This window comes from Bos javanicus, chromosome 2 (genome assembly GCF_032452875.1).
Source record: "Bos javanicus breed banteng chromosome 2, ARS-OSU_banteng_1.0, whole genome shotgun sequence".
NCBI lineage: Eukaryota > Metazoa > Chordata > Mammalia > Artiodactyla > Bovidae > Bos > Bos javanicus.
In genome coordinates this window covers 1,005,138-1,025,157 of record NC_083869.1, presented here as the reverse complement: position 1 = coordinate 1,025,157, position 20,020 = coordinate 1,005,138, and the positions used below count along the sequence as shown (strand labels likewise).

The window sequence follows — 20,020 nt, the reverse complement described above, 5'->3', positions numbered from 1 at the left end:
TACTGGAGTGGGTTGCCATTTCCTCCTCCAGGGTATCTTCCCCATCCAGAAATTGAAATTCCGTTTCCTGCGTCTCCTGCTGTACAGTAAAGGGACTGAGTTATATATATATATACGCATTCTTTTTCACATTCTTTTCCATTATGGTTTATCACATGGCATGTATCTTTTAATGATTTGTACTTAAGTACATTATGATCTGATAACATACTTTACATAAATTTGTTTTGCACTTCTTAAGAATTAGTTTTTCGGCTGCTGGTTGTGGACCTAAAAGCTCTCACTTCCTTTTCCGATTCCCCTGCCACCAGCTGCTCCACGTATTCTGCCCAGGGTTTCAGCAGCACTCAGTGCAACAGGCAGAAAGAGGCTCTTGCAGACCCCAATCTCATTTTTAGCCCCAGCGCCCGTCCAGGCCGCACGTCCCTGTACTAGTCCGGTGTCTTAGACGCCCACCACACTTGACGGCTTTCTGAGAGCGCAGTGCGAAATCCGGGTCAGGAGCGCGTGCGTGTGTGCGTGCATTCGGCGGAAATCCCGCCTCTCGGCGTCTTCGGTTGGCCCTGACCGCAGAGGGGTGAGCTTAAGGAAGAAGACGAGCAGGATAGAAGAAAATTGGAGAATCGGGAGGAGGGGCGAGGAGGTTCCTCTTTCCCATTGGCTGGGCCCGCGGCGACGCCTCAATGCAATTGGCTGAGCATCGTGGGCCTTAGCCCCGCGTCGACCCGCCTCTCCGGCCGCAAGAGACGCCGGGATTGCGAGCACCGGCGGAGCCAGTGGCGGCTGGTCTGTGTTAGCACGAGCTGGAGCTAAGCGGCTGGGGGCCTGTGCCGTACGGTCTTCGTACTCCGGGTGGCGGGGGTGCGGCGAGGGCGGCCGGCCGCTGGGGCGGTGCGGGCCGGGGCCGGGCCAAGCCGGGCCACGGCGGGCGTTGGCACAGCCGCTGGGCCCGGGCCTGCGCTGACCGCCTTCGGCGCGCGTCTCAGGCTGTCTTTTCATTTCCAAGTGATTATTGTTTTGGATTTTTCTGCAGACGTGAATTTTGATTAATTTATTTCACTCACCAGTTGCTGCTCTGAGGTAAAGCGGATAATGCATGCTGGTGTCATTTGTCGTGGAGGCGTGGGGTTCCTGCAGTTTGTGTGTTAACCTTTTGGATTTAAGGGAAGGAAATGACATTGTGATTTGGTCTCTGTGACCGTCCATTCTCAAGGTCTCGCCCATGTAGTATAGACGCGGGCGAACCCTGTCTGTGAGTCTCTTACCTGGACTCGAAGTAGGCTTTTTCCTCCCTCCCTCTGTCTTTCTCCCTCCTCCTCTGACTCCCCTCTCCCTAGTGCTCCCCTTCTCCATTTCTGTTCTTTTTGCTGCATTAAACCTTGCGGGAGGGACTTTGTAAAATTCTGAAGAGGTTTAGGTCTTCAATATTGCAGGTTTTAAAAAAATTTTTAGTGGGGTGTAATTGATTTACGGTGGTGTTTGTGTTCGTTTCAGGTCTACACAAAGTGAATCAGTTAGGCATATACACATGTGCAGTCTATTTTTAGATTCTTTTCACATACAGGCCATTACAGTTGAGTAGAGTTCCCTGTGCTTTACATTAGGTCCTTATTAATTGTCTATTTTATGTGTACTACTCAATCCCAATCTCCCAGTTTATCACCCCTGCCCCCCATAAGTTTATTTTCAATACCTATAACTCTATTTCGGTTCTGTAGATAAGTTCATTTGTAGCTTTAAGATTACACATATAAGCAATATATGATATTTGTCTTCCTCTGACTTCACTCAGTATCAGAATCTCTAGGTCCATCTATGTTGCTGCAAATGGCATTGTTTTGTTCTTTTTATGGCTGAGTAATATTCCTTGCTTGCAGGTTTCACGACTGGGAGGAAAGCAGGGGAAAGATGCCTTCTGATTCTTTTTGTTTGGCTGCTCAGGCTCGACTTGACTCCAAATGGTTGAAAACAGATATACAGGTGGGGTTTTGACAGCCTTTTTTCTCTTGTCTTCCTACCTGCAGAGTTATATTTCTGGTTAACCCTTTCCAAGGTTATATAAGGGCATGCAGATCTGATCTTGTCATATTAGAGAAGCAGGTTTATTTTCTGTAACTCAAAATGTACTTGTTATTGTTTTCATAGAGTGTATCTACATTTTAATTACAGTTATTTATAAATGCAAGAAACGAGATAAAAGTTATGCAAACATTTTTTTCTTTTTTTCACAAGGTCTGTATCATTCTTAGCCATACCTTGGTGACAGATTAGTGATACTTTTTGAGATGTTCAGTTAATTATGTGGAGAAAAGTGACATACAGTAATTTATTGTGTCCTGCAGCAACTCAACTCATTTTTATGGCATTCTGTGTTTGTGTTTCTGGAGAGATGAATTCAGTTGAGCTGTTTGTTTTTATTTGTCACTGTTCTTAAGAGGAGTACTTAGATTTTTGTATCAAGAGCGTGTGAAAACAAAATGTTAACCATAGATTTTCTAATATTATTTTTTAAGGTAATTGCAAACTTGCTGAGAAATGATCAATAAACAGTAACAGTAATGTTTCTGTAGTCTATTTTTTATCCCATTAGTTTTGTTTGCAAATGGAAAAACTGCTTTTGTAACTTGCTATTGCCCTCAGAAATCGCTGAAATAATTTTGCAGTGTGTGTTCTTTCCCTCTTCCTTGAGGTTAACTATTTAAAGTATTTCTCAAGTAATCTTAACTTTGTTTAAATACAGTCTTCTGAACTGTATGATGCAAGTCATGTATTCTGTAAGCAGTTGATCTTAGACACTTGAAGTGAAGCATTATTACCCCTCTTTTTAAAAAATATTTATTTATTTATAATATTGATTATTTATTTGACTGCCCTAGGTCTTAGTTGTGGTATGTGGGACTTTTAGTTGCAGCATGTTAATTCTTTTGTTCCAACATGTGGGATCTAGTTCTCTGACCAGGGATCAAACTGCGGCCCCCTGCATTGGCAGTGCAGAGTCTTAGACACTGGACCCCCAAGGAGGTCCCTAAATTTTTTTTTAAGTATTGAGTATTAGTTGGTGGCAGAGCTAAATAAATGTTAAGAACTGTGTTGTGGATGATGAAATTGTTATTAATGGCATAATGTTAGATAAGAAAATCAAGAAGAATTGGGTTAAGAATTGGCATAGTAGTAACTTTTTTTCCCCAGCAGGATTGGGGGAGGTGAGAGATAGATAATTTTTTATTGATGACATCCAGACAAACCCACTTTAAGAATTATCTTTATATAAAATTTAATTGAAGTAAAGAACTTTACCTGATGAAGTTTCTATTTTGTTAGCAATCATAATCAAGTAACTGCTTAATATGAATTTTAGCATGTTGATCTAAAATGAGTTTAATGTTGAGTTGAGTGCCTATGATGAGTTAAAAAAAAATACCACTTATACCTTCAAGTGCTTACCATTTAACTTTTGATTTATTTAGTGTAATATAAAGTGTTTGGTGCTTCTTAGACATTTGAGTACTATACAAAAGTCTTCCAAACTTCTAGGAATAAGTGACAAGACTTAGGTTTTGGATTGTGAATCAGAGGCAAAATGTGGTATGGTTACTGAAGCTGTGAGAAAAATGTGAAAATAGTGTGAAAAAAGTGATTGCTGACCTTGGTTTTATACAGTTTTTCCAGTGTTGCTTACTAAGTGTGAGGAGTGAATCTTGTTTTACCCTAAGGAATTTGAAAAGACTGATGCTGGGAAAGATTGAGGGCAGGAGGAAAAGGGACGACAGAGGATGAGATGGTTGGGTGGCATCACTGACTCGATGGACATAGGTTTGGGTAGACTCTGGGAGTTGGTGATGGTCAGGGAGGCCTGGCGTGCTGCGCAGTTCATGGGGTCGCAAAGAGTTGGACACGACTAAGCGACTGAACTGAAGGAGTAACTTAGACGTAGTTTACTCTTTGGAATCCTTCCTGAAGACAAATGCTGTCTATTGCTGACAGGCCTATAAGATGCAGGCCTTATGCTGACAGGTTTTACCCTTATCTAGTTGGGGATGTCTCTTCCACCTGGAGTGAGAAGTGTCCCATTCCTTAGGTAGGCTTTTGTATCGGGAACAGGATTGATACCAGGTTAATGAACAGTATGTGGGGTAGAAATGTGTTTCTTAGTCATAAGGTTTAGCAAATACATTTTCTTTGGCTATTTTTATTTGAAATGCCCTTGAGGTTTTTAGTGATTTTTGAAAGGAAAAGTTTTTGGAGACTGAAAAATTTTAATATGTATATATTATGGAGGATATAGACACTAATCCTAGACTTTCTGCATCAGAGATATTTAGATGCCTCAAGCCTTGCAACCGGTTGCCTCTAATGGAGTGCCCATTATATGGCAGGCACATATCTGGTTTTTACACATATAATGCTTCTTGTTTCTTCAGTTCTCTTTCCTGGTTGTTGTGTGGAGTTCCGTTATTTGTCATATTTTCCTTCACAATTCTCTTGAGGACGCAACAAAATAGAGAGCTCAGAAGTGTTTGTTACATTTGTTACATCAATCAATGCCATTACCATTTTTGTATTTACAGTAAAATCCTATCTTTTGTGATTGGTAGTTTTTTTGGTGAACCAAAAAGTCAATTAAGGGAAAGAACTGTAAAAATAGTACATAATCCCTTAAAAACATTTTATTTTTGAAAGATATGTGCACACTTATTTGCTAGTCTTGATGTAAGGTTAAAGGTGTGTCTTGGAGCATGGGGTCAGGAATGGCATTATCCTGCTCTTTTTTGCATAAACTGTACTCAAATGAATCTCCTCCAGTTTCTGTTTTTGGGTTCTTTGAGGTGAAACATGAAATTAGATATGTGTGAGGCAATTTTTTAAAACTTTTTATTTTGAAATATTAATAGACTCACAGAAAGTTGCAAATGAAGTACAGAGGTCACTGTATACTCTTCTCCCAGACTCCCTCAGTGTTGCAGTCTTAGGTACAGTGTTAAAACCGGGAAACTGACATTGGTGTAATGTGTGCCTAGTTCTATGCCATTTTATCGTACGTGTCTATTTATGTAACCATTAAAATTGAGATCCAGAAGTGTTCCATCACTACAAACATCTCCCTCCTGCTGTCCCTCTGTATTCACACTTCCTCTACCATCTCTGACCCCTGGCAAGCACTGATTTGTTCTCCATCTCCATAATTTTGTCATTTTGAGAATGTCATGTGGTATGTGACCTTGTGAAATTAGGTTTGTTCATTTGGTATAATGCTTTTGAGGCCCATCAAATTTGTTAAGTATATCAGTAATTCAACTCAGATTAAACTTTTCTTTTCTTCTAATCATCAATTTAAAATGATTCAGCATAAAAATTAGCTTTTAAAATTAAACTTGTCACTTTATGCTTGGAAATACTAGTAGATTAAAAAATGTAAACATGAACATCTTGGTAATTTCTAATCTCACGTTTTTCAGTTGACAGATGATAATGTAGAAATAAAAGAATGTTGTAGGGACTTCCCTAGTGCTCTAGTTAAGACTGTGCTTCCAATGCAGAGGTCACAGGTTTGATCCCTGGTTGGGGAACTAAGATCCCACATGCCATATGGCTTGGCCAAATTCAAAAAAGAATGCTGTAAATACAAGGTATTTGCTTGATTGAAAGGTAACTTACTTGATTTTCATAATGACTTTTTGTATTTATTTTCGTTCTGTAGAATTGGTAGCATTCCTCATTTTTTCATTCATGAGTTTCGGAGGCTGCAGTTCATGGGGTCGCAAAGAGTTGGACACGACTGAGCGACTTCACTTTGGTTATTTGTATCTTTTCTGTATTTTGGATTATTTTGTCAGATTTATATATTTAGTCTTTTTCTTGTAGCTTTGGGTCTTGGAAAAGACTAATAATAATTATAAAGGAAAGAAAATGAGTTTATTATCAGACGTGACAACAGGCCTTATGTTGGAAGAAAGCTGAGTAACATATTTAAGGCACCCAAGAAAAGAAAATCAATGAGTAGGAGCTCAGAAAATATTGTTTCCATGAGTCCTTCCTGAGGAAGTGAATAGAGACTAAAGATGTTTAGATGACTGAATGACTGTAGATTAACATAAAGACTGGTGGTTGGTGTCAGACCTATAGTTACGGATAGGACCCAGAGTAAATGAATTTTATAAAGGATGGAACATAGCATGTAACAGTTGTATGCTTAGACATAGTGGATTAGAGTAGAACTGTTCTACAGTGTCTAGTTAATCCTGTGCATTGAAGTTTTTACTTTAGATCCTCTATTTTTCATCTCTAGAGGTTCCATTCCAGTCCTGATTGCTATCTTCCATTTTACTTGTTATCATGTTCGTATTTTTCTCTGTCAATATATGATACATCTCTATAGTGGAGCTTTTAACATTCTTGTCTGCTAATTCCATCACCCCTATTGTTTCTGTTTATTTTGATTGATTTCATCATTTCTGTTGATTTATTGCTCTGGTTATAGGATATGTTGGCATGCTTGTTAATTTTTTTATTGAATGTCGCTAAGAGTCAGACATGACTGAGTGACTTCACTTTCACTTTTCACTTTCATACATTGGAGAAGGAAATGGCAGCCCACTCCAGTATTCTTGGCTGGAGAATCCCAGGGACAGAGGAGCCTGTTGGGCTGCTGTCTGTGGGGTCGCACAGAGTCAGACACGACTGAAGCAGCAGTTTGTAAATAAATATGTTATTCTGTGCTAGATTTTGTTTTATTCTCTTGAAGAGCTGTAGTTTTGTCTGACATGCTTGTAAGTTACTTGGAATCAGTTTGGTCTTTTCAAAGATTGAGCCTAAAGTTTGTTTGGGCTGATCTAGCACAGCCTTTAACCTTGGGCTATTTATCTGCCTCATTAAGGCAGTGTCCTTCTTAGGACTCTGTCTGATGCTTGGTGTGTTGGGAGGTCTTTCTGTTCTGGTTGGTGGAAACAGGCTTTTCCTAGACTGTGAATATTGATTGGGGTTCTGCCTGCTCTTTTTTAGTGCTGCTTTGCCTATTCTTGGTAGTGTTCTCAACCTGTACCCAGATCAATACCCAGCTAGAGTCTCAAGGGGGCCCCTCTGTCCAGCTCCAGAGATTGTTCTCTCTGCAGCCAACTTCCTCTCCTATATTCTTGTCATTTTGACCTGCTTACAGGCAATCTGCTCCTCCTTTCAGCAAGACTTCTGGGTTCTATTTGGGTTCCTCTTTCCTGTGCTACAGTCTGGAAGCTGCTTCTAGGCATTAAGCTTGGACTCTTACTTCATTATTGCCCTTCATGGGAATCACAGATCACACTGGATCTTTTGCCCAGTGTTGGAAAACAGTTGTTTGATATATTCGGTCTGGCTTTCTACCAGAGATGTAATTACTAAAGAAGTTAATTCTTCACAGGTGGGAGAACAGGCCTTCCCAATCTGATCTCATTTATTGACATTTTAATTTTAGATTTGTATTTTTTGTTTTAGAATTTCCACATTTTCGTATGACTGCATTTTATTGAGGTGTAATTAATTATATTTAGTAAAATGCATCTATTTAAAAGATTTACTTATTTTTTGACAAGTCTGGTTCCTGGTTGCTGTGCACATGCCTTCTCTAGTTGCAGCAAGCAGGGGCTGCTCTTGGTTGCAGTGCACGGGCTTCTCATTTTGGTGACTTCACTTGTTGCAGAGCACAGGCTCTAGTCACGCGGGCTCAGTGGTTGTGGCTCTCGGACTCCAGAGCACGGGCTCAGTAGTTGTGGCACGTGGACTTAGTTGCTTCGTGGCACATGGGATCTTTCCTGAGCAGAGATCGAACTGATTGAACCCATGTCCCATGCATTGGCAGGTGGATTCTTAACCACTGGACCACCAGGAAAACCTTAAAATGCATCTGTTGTAATGTTGAGTTTGAAGTGTTTTGGCAGTTTGCTTAACTGCCACATTAGGGACTTTTCTGTAGTTTCTAGTTCTTTGTTGAGATTGTTAACATGATCTTTTAATTGCTTGGACGCATCAAACCTTGTGCAGCCTTTTTTGATTCCTCCACTGCATCTTCCTTTCCCTCTGGATTGATACCCCAGCATGCCTGTGGGCCACCCTTCTATTCCTGCTCTTAGATGTAATGTCACACAACAAGGCGTAGGTTGTGGCTTCCCAGCCACCTGCCATGGAGTGGTAGGTGACAAAGTCTGGAAAGTGGGGGAGAGCAGAAGCTCATTTTCCATGAGGTGAACATGCACCACTTGGTAAAGAGAGGTAAGGGAACTGGCTATTTTAATCTCCCTCTCCCCCCTTTTTTCCCCTCTTTGGATGGTTCTGTGGTTTCTTCTTGCACTTTGGTTAAGAGCCCCACTGCCTAGTGAAAGTGCCTGCAGCACATCTTGGAGTGGGGACTAGTGTGGTAAAACAGGAGTCAGCAAACTTTTCTCTAAAGGCCCAGATCGTGAATATTTCTATGGGCCATAGGTTGTCTGTAACAACCGCTCATCTCTGCCGTTGTCATGTGAAAGTAGATACAGATAGTATGTGAAACAAGTGTGTGGTGGTAGGCCCAGAAACTTTATGGATACTGAAATTTGAATGTCATAATTTTCATGTGTCATGAAATATATTTTTCTTCTCTTGATTGTTTCAACCACTGAGACATGTAAAACCCCTCTTAGCTTGAGGGCTAAGAATCATAAAATCGGATTGTAAGCTAGATTTGGCCTCTTAGCTGGGCCTTAATTTGCTGACTTGTGTAGTAACTTGCTATGTCCCCTCACTGCCCTGGGCTGGTACCTTCCAGAGAAAGTGTCACTGCTTTAGTCCATTACTTAGGCTTTCCTTTTTAGGGAAAGGCTATGTCTCTGTTTCTGTTTTCTTGATCTACTCTTGATTTGTTTATGCTGACTTCCATTTTTATTTATTTATTTTTTTCCATTTTTTTAGTTATGTAGTCTTATCTTCAGAGAAGGCCGTGGCACCCCACTCCAGTACTCTTGCCTGGTAAACCCCGTGGATGGAGGAGCCTGGTAGGCTGCAGTCCATGGGGTTGCTAAGAGTCGGGTGTGACTGAGCGACTTTACTTTCACTTTTCACTTTCATGCATCGGAGAAGGAAATGGCAACCCACTCCAGTGTTCTTGCCTGGAGAATCCCAGGGACGGCAGAGCCTGGTGGGCTGCTGTCTATGGGGTTGCACAGGGTCAAACACGACTGAAGTGACTTAGCAGCAGCAGCAGCAGCAGTAGCAGTAGTCTTATCTTATTATTATTTTTGAGTTCTAGGTATTGTATGTGAAAAATTGTTGTGGTCATTTGAGGCCCTGGATAATCTCTTCTCCAGAGAGAATCTGTCAAGCTAGTAACACTAGTGACTCCAGGTTACTGCAGAGCAATATGGAGCTGTGATGATTCAGAGCTGGGCTCCTGTCAGTCTGCTTGCACTTTACCTGTGCTTCTGTGTATGTGGCCCTTGGAGGTTCTGTTCAAGGTATGGCGTGTTTACCAGGCTTCTCCCCTGTGAGGACCAGGGCTCCGTCCTTTCTCAGCAGCTCCACTGAGGTCTGCTTGGTCTCAGCTCTACTTGCAGAGTTGGCATGTGCCTCAGGAGGCAGTCTTCAGCGCCTTGGGCTGTTCTCTCTTGGGTCTTAGGTTTGTTCTTCCTTGCTGCTTGGATATCTTCAAACTGATGTACTTTATGTTTTCTTGTGACTTTCCCAGAATTTCTTTCTTTCTAGAATTTGTCATTCTTAAATTTGTTTGGGATTGATAGGTTATCCTGTGTTCAACAGGTGTTTAGAAGGTATTTTTCTGCACAGCTAAGAAAAAAGCTAGATATCTTTATAGTCATCTGCAAATATTTGAACAGATCACATTTCAAAAATATTTTAAAGATAGAAAAAATAAATATCTAAACTATAAGTTAATGCCATTTCATTGGGCACATTCTATTTTGAATTATATTGCATAATTACACAGTTCTGAGTGATCATGTTAATAGATACCTTAAAAGACCTCTTGCCCGATTCTGTTTGGTTTTCAAATATTGTGGCCCCTTCAGTGGCTCCCCCAGGCCTCCTTACTGCACCTGTTGGTTCATGTTGATGAGAAGAAAACAAGCTGGAGAGTTTGGCTTCTTCCCCCAAACTGATGACCTTGGTGATCTTGGTGACCTTGGTCAGGTAATTGAACTGCTAAGTTTTAGTTACTGTCTCTCACAGTTGGCCCTGTTACTACCCCCTGCCTTGTTGGCTTCTTTTCAGGATGAAAATGCCTTTACCTGTTATGTCATTTTAGAGGTATGAGGTAAGAATATAAGAGCAAATTGGTAAAGGACCCTCAGAATGAATACTACTAATTAGAGATATCTGGATTCTGTATGAAAAAAGTTAAAATTTAAGAACTGTATTGTTAGCCATTGGGAATGTTTTTGTAAATTAGCTACTAATAAGGTCAGGATTTTTTAAAAATTTATTTTTGGTTGTGCTGGATCTTCACTGCTCTCGGGCTTCTCTCCAGTTGTGGCAGGTGGGGTTTACTCTCTGGTTGGGGTGTTTGGGCGTCTCGTGGTGGTGGCTTCTGTTTTGGAGCACGGGCTGTCGATGCACTCGGTAGTTGCTGCTTCTGGGCTCTAGAGCACGAGCTCAGTAGTTGCGGTGCATGGGCTTAGTTGCTCCGCATGATGTAGGGTCTTCCTGGGTCAGGAATTAAACCCATGTCTCCCATGTAGGGATTCTTTACCACGGAGCCAACAGGGAAGCCCCAAAACAAGCTATTTGTAGACTGTTGTACAAATACTCTTAAACTGACAAATTTAAGTGAATTGTATTGCTTGTGCATGCTCTTTTTCCAGTGCCATGATTGTTTCCCAGTTTCTTTCTCCTTGGGATCCTGTGCTTTCCTCCAGTGCCTTGGAATGCTCTCCCAGGGACTTCATCTCTGCCTTTCACAGTCCAACTCTTTCAAGGCTTCCTCCAGGGAAGCTTGCTTTGTTACCTTAGCAATGTTCCCTCCTTCCTTGAATCCTTTCAGATGCCTGAATCATGTAGTTTGCGTGGTGGTTACTTGAGTTCATGTCCCCGGCTCCTAGGAGGCTTTTACAGTGGGTATCCCTCCAGATACCCAGTTTCTACCTTCCACACAGCTTCTGCCCTACCCCCATCCTTCCCAACACTACTAAAGTGATGAGAGAAAGAAAGGACGATAGTGATGATTCTTGTCTTCATGTAAATGGGGCTTCCTCGGCCTGTTCTTTAATAATTGTATCATCCCCAGCCACCCTGGGGTAATCCTAGTGGGCCGTCAGGGCTGAGGACCCTCCCTCCTTGGGTGTGGGCATCTTCTCCAGGTCTGCAGCCCATTTGCTGATGCCTTCCAGGTTTGAATCTCTAGCCCTGAACCCTCTGCTAAGATCGGAATTTGTGTTTGCAGTGTATGTGTATTGTGTGTATGTGTATGTGTGTGCACGGGGAGAGGATCTCCATGTTTATGTTCAGTAGTTGGTGCAAGTATCAGTGGTTAAAACTGAGCAAATTCTGTCATTTTGTCTGTTCTCTACCTTGTTTTTCACATCTGATCTGTCCCATTTGATCTGAAATGTCTTAAATACTCTTTTTTGTCTTGACTTAAGCTCTCATCCTGTTTTCTCTGTGTTTGGTTTCTTCCTCTGTCCTGGTCCACTGCTCTGACACTGAGTTACGACTGGATGTGTGGTCATTTATTTCCTGGAGCCCCCAAAGGTGGCAGGTAACTGCTCAAGTGCAGCACACGTGGGGCTGTTTAGTCTGGTTATTGTTTGATTCCCAGCCTGTGTGGCCACGTGGGCCTGGACTGAGCCCAGGGAGAGGTCTTAGGTCCCTCCTCTTATCCAGGTCAGCAGGTGAGCCAGACCTTTCCATCATGTGTTAAAACAGCAGGGGTCCTGAATGTTTGTGGCTCACTTTTTAGGAAGTATTTACTTCCCCCTCTGCTAGTTGATACTTTTGCCAGCAGTCGTGTATTTTGGTCTTAAGCATGTTTATGGCAGTTGTCTCATTCAGTGATGTGAACAAATATGAGTGCTGAGAGAAAGTTGTTGCTTCTATGAGAACTAAGTCGGTTGTCAATTTGGTTTTCTATTGCTGTGTAACAAGTCACTGACCAGAAAATGTTCAGTTAAAACAACTCAGTGTACTCTCTGCTCCTTTTCTCTGTGGATCAGGAGTCTGACCATGGCTTAGCTGGGTCTTCTGCTTTAGGACTCACAGGCTGCAGTCAGGGTGCTGACCAGTTTGCATTCTCATCTAGGGTTTTATTGGTGTCCTTGTCGGTGGAGTTCAGTTTGTGGGACTGTGGGACTGAGTTGTGGCCTCCTAGGAGACACCCCTCTCCATAGGCAGCTCATGGCAGTGGCTGTGGAGAGCGTCTCTTCTGGAGGGTCCCATTCTCTTAAGGGCTTTTACCTCACATGACCCTAGGATAATTTTCCTTTTGATTGACTAGATATTAGCTGATGTGAGACCTTAATTGTATATGGGAAATTCCTTCACCTTTGCCACAGAAAGAAACAAAACCTAGTCCAGTTGTGATGCCCTCTCCTGTGTTCGGAGGTCCTGCCTAAACTCAGAGAGAGGATTACCCAGGGTGTGTGTGTGCCAGGGGGTAAGAATCTTTAGGGCATCTTAGATTTGCCTACTACACATTGCTTGGGTAAAACTGAGATGCTGAAAAAATTACTTGTGCAGGTTAGGAAAGAGAGAATTGATAAGGATTGGGGGAGATGTCTTGTAGAAGAATTGTGTACTAAGATTGTTCACAAAGTGCCCTTCAGTTCTTGGTGAGTCTGGAAATAGTGAGTGCTTCATGAGAGTGGTGTATGCGGGACTGATGGCAAGGAACAAGCTAGTGGACTTGTGAGCCAAGAAAAGGCCCTGGCCTTCCATTGAAAGGTGGGCAAACAGATGTGTTTGTTTTAGTGTAAAGTGTATTGTCTGTCTGAGAAGAGGGTTTCTACTGTACCTGCAGCTTTCAGAATGAATGCTTTCTGTGGGTGTTCACTGTGCCCCGACCCTTGGTCAATGACTGCTTGCTCTGGGAAACCTTTTCTGACTCCCAAATGTGGACAGCCAAGAGCACTTTTTGTGAGAATGTTATTTTGTCTTTGAATATCAGTATGGACTCATGTTTTTATTTACTATTTCAGTCTAATATAGTTGTTATATATTTTGCTGTTCAAAATTATTCTCAGTTTGGCCTGTGGAGGAGTTCCTATCAGGCTTTGAGCAGCTTTTTTGGTGCAAACCTAAGTATTCCTGGCTCACTATCAAAGTTATATTTGGATTAACCTCCAGGTTATTCAAGGGTGAAGTGTAGTTTTCTTAATAAACGGGTTAACTTGCATGTAAGGTAAACTCAAAATCTTGCTTTCATTCACCTCTCCTGCCTTCTACCCATGTTCCCCTTCCTATAAGTGATCACATTATTTGTGACTGGCTTATCTTTCCAGAGCATGTGCCCACATGTGTCTTTTATCTTGTATCTTAAGTAAAACTTAGTATGTAAAATATTGTGCATGGTACCTTGTTCACTTAACTGTGTACCTTGGGACAGTTTTCATTAAATGCTGAATGACTGAATAATAAGTGAGATTTTTTTTTCACATTATTCTTTAAAAATTGCATTGTGAGTATGATCACTCTGAATTTATTTTTTTTGTCATTACTAGCTTGCATTCACAAGAGATGGACTCTGTGGTCTGTGGAATGAAATGGTTAAAGATGGAGAAATTGTATATACTGGGACAGAACTATCACAAAATGGAGAGCTTCCTCCTAGAAAAGGTAAGGGCCTTTAACTAATATTTTTCATTTTTTGAAGACCTTTATAAATTGAATTCTATAGAAATTTTAGAATGTGCTGTATGGACAGGAGTGTGGCTGAGTATAACTCTGAAGTTTTGCTTTCACTTTGGAAATGCCTAAATGATAATTAATATTAGGCGCTTCCTGAATTTTGTTTTTCTACTCAAATTGAAGGCCTTTTAATTGCAGAGCCACCTGCTGTGGTGTCCTTCCTCTGATGTCTCATTTGCAGCTTCTGGGAACTCCACTTACTGTTTTTTCCTCTAAGTTTTGAAATATACCTTGCTTTGGCTAACTATAAATTGTGGTTTTTATGAGGTTGAGTGGAAATAGTATTCTGAAATTTTCCAACATGACTACCCTGTGCGTGTGTGTGCATGTGTGTGTGCGTGTGTGTGTGTGTGTGCGCACGCGTGTTCAGTCGTGTCTGACTCTGCAACTCCATGGGCTGTAGCCTGGGATTCTCCTCTGTCCATGGGATTTTCTAGGTGAGAAGACTGGAATGGGTTACCATTGTTTCCTCCAGGGGGTCTTCCTGACCCAGGGATTGAAGCCTGTCTTTTGCGTTTCATGCATTGCCAGGCAGTCTTCTCCACTACACTACCTGGGAAACCCCTGTGACTATCCTGTGGGAGTGTATAAAACACTTTTTGGAAGCCTTTGGCCTGTGGACTTTTATTGTATTTGTCTGTGCAGGGAAGTATCAGTGAACACTCTTGTTGGGGATAGGATTATGAAAACGCAGTGAAGTCAGTTGTTCTTGACTTTGGCTGTGAATCAGAATCACTGTTTAGACTTTAAAAAGAAATGGATGCCTATACCCACCCCAAACCTGTAGAATCTGAACAACCCTACTTGAGACCCACTGCTGAAGTTTATTAGTCCTCCTATTTGAAAATCATCAGGATGGATAAAGTTATTTTAGAAAGTAGTGGGACTTCCCCGGCTGTCCGGTGGATAGGACTTCACCTTCTGATGCAGGGGGTGCGGGTTCAGTCCCTGGTTGGAGAGCTACATGCCTGCAGCCAAAAACCAAAGCATAAAAGGGAAGCAATATTGTAACAAATTAAAGAAAGGCTTTAAAAATGGTCCACATTAAAAAAAGAAAAAAGAAAGTAACTTTTCGTAGAATGAATTAGAATAGTGTCCACTTGAAAATACATTGGAAAAACAATATATCTTTTCAGTTACAGTGTCTAGCAGAGTGAGCTCATTTTTTTTCCTGATATTTTATTGTGAAAACTTCCATGCACCCACAACAACGGACAGGTCTGTACAGTGAGCAGGTGCACACTCATCCCCTGGATCATACTAATCTATCCTCTGTCCACTGGTGCATCTTACCTGACTTCCTTAGACACTTCATGCATATTATTAACAAGATTGACTTCAGTGTAGCTTTTTGTCTTTAGGGCAGAACTTACCCATAATAAAATACATGTTTTGAGTTTCCTGTTCCATAAGTTTCAACAGACATAATTGGTGTAACCAACCACTTATTGGTACTCCTACTTTGAAGGTTCTCACGTGCCCCTTACTGGCTCCATCTTGCCCTCTCTACTCATAGGCAACCACTGATCTGATCTTTTTCTGTTGTGGATTGGTTTTGCCTGTTCTACACTTTCATGTAAATAGTATCATGTAATCACGTTACATGTTTGTTTCAGTTTGTAATGATTTATTAGTTTTAGTAGTTCATTCTGTATACTTTTGAAGTTTTTGTGCCTTTTCGTCCTGTCCTTCCAGTACTAATGCATTAAAACATACTTTTTAAAACGTTTTTTGTGAAATATTAGTTCTAAAAGATATTCTGAGAAAAACTAATTACATGGAAAAATTCAAAGTCTATTTCTTATTCATTGCATTTGATGACTAATAGTGGTTAGATTAAAAAATATGTGGTTAGAAAGCAAAATGTAGGGCCTCCCTGATGGATCAGTGGTAAAGAATCCTTCTGCCAATGCAGGAGACACGGGTTTGATCCCATGTCCGAGAAGATCCCATATGCCACAGAGCAACTAAGCCTGTGCACCAGAACTAGAGCCTGGGAGCTGCAGCTACTGAAGCCGTCATGCCCTAGAGCCTAGGCTCCACAACAAGAGAAGCCGCTGAGATGAGAAGCCTGCACACTGAAACTGGAGAGTAGTGCCCACTCTCCGCATCCAGAGAAAGCCTGAGGACAGCAACAAGGACCCAGAAGGGCCAAAAGTAAATAAATTTAAAAAAATAAAAGAAAGCAAAGTGTAATTGTTCTTTATATAGGTCCCAAATTAATATTTTTTCTTGACATTCAGTAGAAGTTATTGTTTTTAATAAGACATGATATATGCTTTTTGTTATGAAAAAATACTTTTTTAATAGATAGATTTATACACCTAATTTCATTTTTAAGACCATGGTATTTTTTTTTGGGGGGGGTGGCTGCATTATATAGCAGCTTGTGGGACCTCAGTTCTCCAACCAGGTTTCAAACCAAGGCCCCTGGCAGGGAAACTGCAGAGTCTTAACCACTGGACTTTCAGGGAATTTCCAAGAGCATGTACATTATTTTGTTGTTGTTCAGTCAGTAAGACCCGTCTGATGACTCTTTGCAACCCCATGGATTGCAGCATGTCAGGTTTCCCTGCCCTTCATCTATCTCCCAGAGTTTGCTCCGATTCACGTCTATTGAGTTAGTTAAGCTGTCTTAACCATCTCATCTTCTGCTGCCCTCTTCCTGTTGAATTCAGTCTTTCCCAGCATCAGGGTCTTTTCCAATGAGTTGGCTCTTTGCATCAGGTGGCCAAAGTTTTGAAGCTTAAGCATCAATCCTTCCAATGAATATTCAGGATTGATATCCTAGGCAATGGCACCCCACTCCAATACTCTTGCCTGGAAAATCCCATGGATGGAGGAGCCTGGTAGGCTGTAGTCCATGGGGTTGCTAAGAGTCGGACACGACTGAGTGACTTCCCTTTCACTTTTCACTTTTATTCATTGGAGAAGGAAATGGCAACTCACTCCAGTGTTCTTGCCTGGAGAATCCCAAGGACAGGGGAGCCTGGTGGGCTTCCGTCTCTGGGGTCGCACAGAGTCGGACACGACTGAAGCGACTTAGCAGCAGCAGCAGCAGCAGGATTGACTGGTTGGAGCTCCTTGCAGTCCAAGGGACTCTCCAGAGCCTTCTCTAGAACCACAATTCGAAAGCATCCATTCTTTGGCACTCAGCCTTCTTAATGGGCCAACACTCACATCCATACATGACTACTGGAAAAACCATAGCTTTGACTTTACAGAGCTTAAGTGATATCTCTGCTTTTTAATATGCTGTCTAGGTTTGACATTGCTTTCCTTCTAGGGAACAAACATCTTTGAATTTCATGGCTGCAGTCACCATCCATAGTAATTTTGGAGCCCAGGAAAATAAAATTTGTCACTGCTTCTACCCTTTCCCCTTCTGTTGGCTATGAAGTTACAGGACTGGATGCTATGATCTTAGTTTTTTGAATGTTGACTTTCAAGCTAGCTTTTTCACTCTGTTCTTTCACCTTCATCAAGAGGCTCTTCAGTTCCTCTTCACTTTCTGCTGTTAGAGTGATATCATTCGGACAGCTGAGATTGTAGATATTTCTCCCAGCAATCTTAATTCCATTCTGTGATTCATCCAGCCCAGCATTTTGCTTAATGTACTCTGCATAAAAGTTAAATAAACAGGGTGACAGTATATAGCCTTGTTTTACTCCTTTCCCAATTTTAAACCAGTTCCTTGTCCAATTCTGTTTCTTTTTCACCCATGTACAGGTTTCTCAGGATCCAGGTAAGGTGGTCTGATATTCCCCCTTTGTGGATCATAACCTTTTCGTGGTGAAGGGACTTGCATGCCTCAGTGAAGCTGTAAGCCATGTGGTTCAGGGCCACATGAGACAGGCAGGTCATAATGAAGAATTCTGACAAAATGTGGTCCACTCAAGCAGGGGAATGGCTAACCACTCCAGTATTTTTGCTGCAAGAACCCCATGAACAGTATGAAAAAGCAAAAAGATATGACACTGGAAGATGAGCCCCTAGGTTGGAAGGTGTCCAGTATGCTACTGGGCAAGAGCAGAAGGCAATTAGTAGTAGCTCTAGAAAGAATGAAGCATTTGGGCCAAAGCTGAAATGACTTTCATTTCAACTGTGGATGTATCTGGTGGTGAAAGTAAAGTCCGGTGCTGTAAAGAACAATATTGCATTGTAACCTGGAATGTTAGATCTGTGAATCAGGGTAACTTGGAGGTGCTTAAGCAGGAGATGGCAAGAATGAACATTGATATCTTAGCAATCAGTGAGCTAAAACGAATGGGAATGGGTGAATTTAATTCAGATGATTATTGTATCTACTACTGTGGGCAAGAATCCTTTAGAACAAAGGGAGTAGCCCTCATAGTCAACAAAAGAGTCCAAAATGCAGTATTTCGATTCAGTCTCAAAAATGACAGAATGATCTCGGTTTATTTTCCAAGGCAAACCGTTCAACATCACAGTAAACGGAAGTCTATGTCCCAGCCTCCTTGATGCCAGAGAAGCTGAAGTCGACTGGTACTTTGAAGACCTACAAGACCTTCTATAACTAACATCAAAAAAAGATTCCTTCTTTTGTCCTTTTCACATAGAAGATTGGAATTCAAAAGCAGGAAGTCAAGGGATACCCAGAATAACAGTCAGGTTTGGCCTTGGAATATAAAATGAATCAGAGCAAACACTAACACACTGGTCATAGTAAACACCCTTTTTTCAGTGACGCAAGAGATGACTCTACACATGGACGTCACTAGAGGTCAATACCGAAATCAGATTGATTATGTCCTTTGTAGGCAAAGATGGAGAATTTCTGTACAGTCCACAGAAAAAAGACCTGGAGCTGACTGTGGCTCAGATCATGAGCTCCCTATTGCAAATTCAGGCTTAAATTGAAGAACGTAGGGAAAACCACTAGGCCAGTCTGTTAATGACCCAAATTAAATCTCTTATGATTATACAGTGGAGGTGACAAATTGATTCAAGGAATTAGATCTGGTAGACAGAGTGCCTGAAGAATGATGGCCAGAGGTTCGTAATATTGTACAGGAGGAAGTAATCAAAACCATCCCAAAGAAAAATAGACAAAGGCAAAATGGTGGTTTGAGGAGGCTGAGAAAGGAAGAGATATACCGAACTGAATGCTTAGTTCCAGAGAATAGCAGTGAGAGATAAGAAAGCCTTCTTTAACGAACAATGCAAAAAAGTAAAGGAAAACAATAGAATGGGAAAGACTAGAGATCTCTTCAAAAAAACTGGAGATACCACGGGAACATTTCATGCAGAAATGGGCAACAAAAAAGGACAGAAATAGCAAGAACTTAACAGAAGCAGAAGAGATTAAGAAGAGGTGACAGGAATACACAGAGGAACTATACAGGAAAGGTCTTAGTGACCTGGATAACCATGATGGTGTGATCACGTGTCTAGAACCATACATCCTGGACTGAAGTCAAGTGGGCCTTAGGAAGCATAACTACAAACAAACCTAGTGGAGGTGATGGAATTTCAGTTGAGCTGTTTAAAATTCTAAAAGGTGATGCTGTCAAATTGCTGCACTCAGTATGTTAGCAAATTTGGAAAACTCAGCAGTGGCCCCAGGACTGGAAAAGGTCTATTTTCATTCTAATCCTAAAGAAGGATAATGCCAAAGAATGTTCAGACTGTCGTACAGTTGTGCTCATTTCACATCTAGTAAGGGTGTGCTCAAAATCCTTCAAGCTCTGCTTCAGCAGTATGTGAATCTAGAACTTCTAGATAGATGTACAAGCTGAATTTAGAAAAGGCAGAGGAACCAGAGATCAAATTGCCATAATTCATTGAATCATAGAGAAAGCAAGGGAATTCCAGAAAAACATTTGCTACATTGACTGTGCAGACTCTTTGACTGTCTGGATCACAAGAAACTGGAAAATTCTCAAAGAGATAGAAATACCAGACCACCTCACCTCTCCTCAGAAAACTGTGTGCATTGTATGTAACTGTAGTGTGGCTGATTCTGAGGAAAACACAGATCAGAGCAGAAGCCTTAGAGGCGCCGTTTCCTTTCCTCTGCTTCCTGGGGATGACCGTTTTCTCCTGCACACACGGCGATTCAGGATGGGTTCTTACTCTGGCTTAGCTTGTTTTCTTCATTCATTTCTGGACATAGTAGCTTTTAATAATTGGAGCTTACCTTGGA

General features: G+C 41.5%; 1 protein-coding gene across 5 annotated transcripts in view; it reads left to right on the top strand.

Moving 5' to 3' along the window:
- Positions 1-736: 736 nt before the first annotated feature.
- The window catches only part of HERC2 (HECT and RLD domain containing E3 ubiquitin protein ligase 2), a 234,718-nt gene continuing 215,434 nt past the window's right edge, over positions 737-20,020 (top strand). For 3 of the 5 annotated variants that reach the window (XM_061431374.1, XM_061431369.1, XM_061431361.1), the window contains exons 1-3: positions 992-1,080; positions 1,878-1,980; positions 13,668-13,782. In XM_061431374.1, the coding sequence (XP_061287358.1) occupies positions 1,909-1,980; positions 13,668-13,782 (187 nt within the window). In that variant the 5' untranslated portion in view covers positions 992-1,080; positions 1,878-1,908. Of the gene's footprint in view, positions 833-991; positions 1,081-1,877; positions 1,981-13,667; positions 13,783-20,020 lie in introns of those variants that run through there. The other 2 variants (XM_061431346.1, XM_061431353.1) reach the window with 2 other exon arrangements.